Genomic DNA, 4593 nt, shown 5'->3' with positions numbered 1-4593 from the left:
CCTGAGATAGGGCTTTACTGTGCAGCCTAGGCTGGTTTTAATCATGTGACCCACCCTCACCAACATTCCAGTTGCTGAGATCACAGATATCGCCATATCTGTTCATTTGTTTTTGATTGATTTTAATAACAGAAAATTTGGAAATCCTTTTCTCCACAGAAGATTAGCAGTTTCATTTGCCAGCTGTCTTGTGCGCCTTCAGCAGTGAGCCCTCTTTCTAGGACATCACCTTAATCTATGTGTCTCAGATCCAGCTCTTCTTACCTTGTCAATGGGTTAGGCATAGTTTTCAATACAATTCTAATGCAAACGAAATATGCAGGGTAATCCCCTATTTTATTAGTATTAAAGCACTCTGGATTTGTCTGGATTTTATTTTGTTTCTGGTTCCCTGGAAATTTCTCCTGGTAATATACACTAAATATAGTGTCCTCCGGCAGGATCAAGCTGTTCTGCAACAGGAAGAACTTTGGAATACCCAGTCTCAAGTACCCAATCTCAGCTGGGTTAGTCATGACTCACCTACTGCAATCTGGCTTTAACTCCTGCTCACGGCAACTGAATCTGCTTATTCCCCCTTGTTGCCAAATTTTTTCTTCTTTTAGTATTCTTTCTTCTTCTCTCCTGGGGATCAAACTTAGGGACTCATCTTTCCTAGGAATCAAACACTAAGCAAGCACCGTATCATAGATCTACACATCAATCCCTGATCTTCACTTTGAATTCTTTTTCATACATGAAGCCCTCTAAGGTCCTGGCTGTTCTGTCACCCCACCCCACCCCACCCCTTCACCCCTTTGGTTTCTTTGAATGAGGGCATCGCCTTGTGCTTCAGCTGGTTTTGACCTTGAGCTTTCCAAGCACTGAGATTGTAGGCCTGCACTGTCAAACCTGTCCTGTCATTCTCCAAAGACTCTCCTTTGGTTGCGCAGCGACCTTCCTACCTAAACTCCCACCCATCTTTCTCTCTATGCTTTTTTGCCATCTTTGGGAGATTCTTTCAACTCAGCTTCACAAAATACACTGTCTGAGCTCCTAGAGGCCCTATCGAGCTGCCGTTACTTCCTACCCTACACATTCTCCGACATGCTCCATCCATACAAGGGCTCGGTATTCGGAATTCCCTGTGTGTACTGCCCCAGCAAGGCTTTTGTACATGTTTCTCCTTCTCCTTGGAATGTGTCCTCCTATCCTTTTGTAACCCCTGATATATGTTTCCTGAGTACTTTAAATTGCATTATAATAATCTGTTCACTTACTGTCTTCCTCTGTGAGATTGTTTTCTGAGTAAAAGTCACAGCATAATTACATCTTTATCCTGTGTCTGGGATATAGTCAATGGGACACAAATGAATGTTTGACTAGTAACTAAGAGAACAAACACATGAATGAATGAGTGAATGAATGAATGAATTAATGAATGAGAGTGATGGCTTGGGAATGACTGATTTGCAATATGGAAAATTAAGGCAGTAAAGGAAGAAAGGAGATAACTTGTACATTCAGGTTGTTCATCTGTTCCTTTTGCTTATGTGGAAATAAAATTATTTCATTTCATCAAAAGTTTATTGAGCATCCAGGTTGTGCTATGCACTCTGCTAGATGCTAAGTGAATACAAAGATGAAGATCAAAACAAAGCAAAACAAAATTAAAAAACAAAAAACAAAAAACTCCACTTCTTTACTTAATCCAAATTTAAGGCAAATTTGGCTTGAGTCTGGGAAGCCAGCCCGGCTGGGATTCAGCACCAGGGTGTGGCATGTTCTCATCTCACCCTACCCCTCACCCCTGTATCTCAAGGCTGAGCAACAGGTAGTCTTCCAAGTCTTGCTTCTCCTAACCTGCCTGCACTATCGCCTACAAGCACTATTTTATGGTGGATAAGGCACCTGGGGAGGTTAGTGGAGTTTGGGTTCTGGCTAAGTAAGGAGAGCTGCAGACACGCCTGCCACGTGAGCAGGTAGAAGGCCATCAGGATGGGGGAACCGAGAGTCATGCTGGTGGGGTAAGGGGACACAGGCAAACCAGAAATCTTGGTGCCTGCAGGGCCAGGGCGAAGTGTGTTCTGGTGTGGAGGTGAGGGGTAAGGGGTCTTGGAAGTTGTTCATGAGATGATGCAGAAGTAAAGATGAAGTTGTACGAGTTGAGGAAGGACAAGAGATTCAAGGGTCCCTGGGGACATTAGGGAAGAGAGGACAGAACCCCCTGGGGTCTTCTTGTCTTTCATCTATTCATGTGCTGTTTTTACAGCTCTGTTCACTGCCCTGGGTTCTGAGCATCTAAGATCACCGCAGGTGGAAAGCAGGAGGCAAGGGGGTTGGCCATCCTTGCTTTGACATGTTGGGGCATGTTAAGCTTCTTTCTCTTTCCATGTTTCTCTGGAGAGTGGAATCTTATTTTTTCTTACAGCTCAAGGAAGCCTCTCAGCCTTCCTGGGCTGATTGAAAGCTTGTTTTGTAAAACAACAGTCAGGAAGAAGAGCATGAATGGTTAAAACCAGATCCTTGTCAGGGGCAGCTTGCTAGGTCTTCGGTGAGTGGCCGCACCAGTCTCTATAGGAACAAGCCTACCCACATTCTCAAGAACGCAGTACGGCACACTTTTGGGGAGGCCACCAAGCACTGGGAGCCTGATAGTTTGTCCTGGCCTAGCCCCAAGTTCCCAGGGTCTTAGGAATGCACCTGGGGTTCACTCTTATCACCTGGAAAGATGGGGAAGCAGGTGTCCAGAAAAGGTCCTTAAGACGACATCTTTGTAATCAGAACAGGCCCTGTGCACCCAGGAACCAGCATCAGACCTGTTTTTAGTTTTAGGGCAATGTGTGTTCGGGGGTAAGTGGCCTCTAAATTGGGCTGGGGGGAAAAACTACCACAGACTTTAGGGATCAGAGGCATGTGGGATTGGGAGGTGGATGGGAAGTATAAACACTGCCAGGGGGCGCGTAGGATCGTCTCACTGGGTAAAATTACTGTTAGTTTCCATAAAATCCTTTAGGGGATTGGGCCAGAAATTTAATAATCTATGTAGTCCTAAGAAGGCACAGCTCATACCCACTGAGAACACAGCCAGAGGACACAGCCAGTAAACCCAGCGCACATGCAACCGGGTTTAACACCAAGATCAGCCATTTGTGCAAACTCACACGCGTGTGCACCCTAAACGGGGATCAGGCCACGATCTCCTTTCACTCCTGGCCAGAGGCATCAGGACTTCTCAGCCTCCCCCCAGCCGCGAACAGCAGACCGTGGGCAACCGCAGAGGGCTCTCGAGGAGGCTCAGGCACTGATCTCCACCTGCCCTGACTCGTCCTGCTCCCGGATTCTCTGCACGCCTGCAGTCCGCAGTGAGCGAGAAGAGCTGCGCGAGCGGCCTGGCGAGCTCGGGGCCCGCGGTGGCGACGTGTGTGTCCGGCCAGTGGCAGGGGAACGTGCTGGGGAGCGCGGGTAGCGGCGGGCTGAGCGGATGGGAAGCCCAGGAGAGCGGCCCGGCACGGGCGGCGACACGGAGTAGCCAGGAGGGCCGGGTTCTGTGGTGCTCCGTGGCTCTGTAGCAGGGTTTTCATCTGGCTCTGAGGAATCCTGCAAACACAGGCGATGTAAGGATCAGTAGTCCCCTGAACACAATCTGGGAGCTCTTTGTTTTAGGGACTGGCACTAAAGAGGCACTCGCAGGTTGTGTGTGTAGTGTGTCTCTCGGGAGTTTCCAGCCACACCCGCCACGTCCAGCTAGACGGCAGACGACACCTTGTGGCCCAGACATGTGGCAGGTACTCAGTAAATGTTAACATGACTCAGAGCCTCGTCTATCCTCTTAAAGTTCTGTCAAATAGGTCTATTCCATGTGAGCAGAGAAGAGCCGAAGGGCTCTGGCAACCACCAAATAGGTTTGTGAATAGCCTGGACATGGTGGGAGCTAGGGTGGTCCATGAGATTGCCCGCTGACTGTCGATTATATCGTGACGGGCAGGTCTGCCACTCATTTGCTTGTTTAGCCCTTCACACGTTGTTTTGTCTCTCTGTCTCATTTTCCAATTTCTAAAGTGGGGATTTTTGAAAATACTGCAGAAATACAAAGATTTCTGCAAACATTGCAAAGGAATGACCACATCACACACTCCCTACCATGCTGTAGGTTCTCCTTGACCAAGTAGCTTACCTTATCCTTCAGGATATAGAGTGCCATTGGGTTCTTCCGCTCTTGTTCCCCACTTCGGGGTAGGGTATCTGCTACATAGGGAAAGAATAGGGAGTCTGGTCCATGGACAGATCTTCTACACCAGTGGTTTTCAACCTTTCTAATGTTGTAACCCTTAAATGCAGTTCCTCATGTTGTGATGACCACCCCCCCAAACATAAAATTATTTTTTGTTGCTACTTCATACCTGTAATTTTGCTATTGTTATGAATCGTAGCGTAAATATCTGTTTTGTAACGATCTTAGGCGATCTTTGAGAAAAGGTCATTTGACCCCAAGAGGGTCACGGCCCACAGGTTGAGAACTGCTGCTCTACACCATCCAGCATCTGTATTCTGTACCTGCACTCTCTTGATTCTGATAATTCCTCATCGCCCTCTTTTCCTTTTCCCAGGAGG

At 47.6% G+C, this 4593-nt stretch overlaps 1 protein-coding gene across 2 annotated transcripts in view; it reads right to left on the bottom strand.

The window, feature by feature from the left end:
* Nucleotides 1-831: 831 nt before the first annotated feature.
* The window catches only part of Hepacam (hepatic and glial cell adhesion molecule), a 19746-nt gene continuing 15984 nt past the window's right edge, over nucleotides 832-4593 (bottom strand). Inside the window, exons 6-7 of one of the 2 annotated variants that reach the window (XM_021172818.2) lie at nucleotides 4157-4227; nucleotides 832-3579 (exon numbers count right to left, since the gene is read on the bottom strand). In XM_021172818.2, the coding sequence (XP_021028477.1) occupies nucleotides 3277-3579; nucleotides 4157-4227 (374 nt within the window). In that variant the 3' untranslated portion in view covers nucleotides 832-3276. The remainder of the gene's footprint in view (nucleotides 3580-4156; nucleotides 4228-4593) is intronic. The other variant, XM_029481182.2, reaches the window with a different exon arrangement.

This window comes from Mus caroli, unplaced genomic scaffold, assembly GCF_978045245.1.
Source record: "Mus caroli unplaced genomic scaffold, Mus_caroli_1 scaffold_11, whole genome shotgun sequence".
In the NCBI taxonomy this organism is placed as follows: Eukaryota; Metazoa; Chordata; class Mammalia; order Rodentia; family Muridae; genus Mus; species Mus caroli.
The sequence above is the reverse complement of the archived record's forward strand: the minus strand, read 5'-3'. Positions and strand labels throughout refer to the sequence as shown.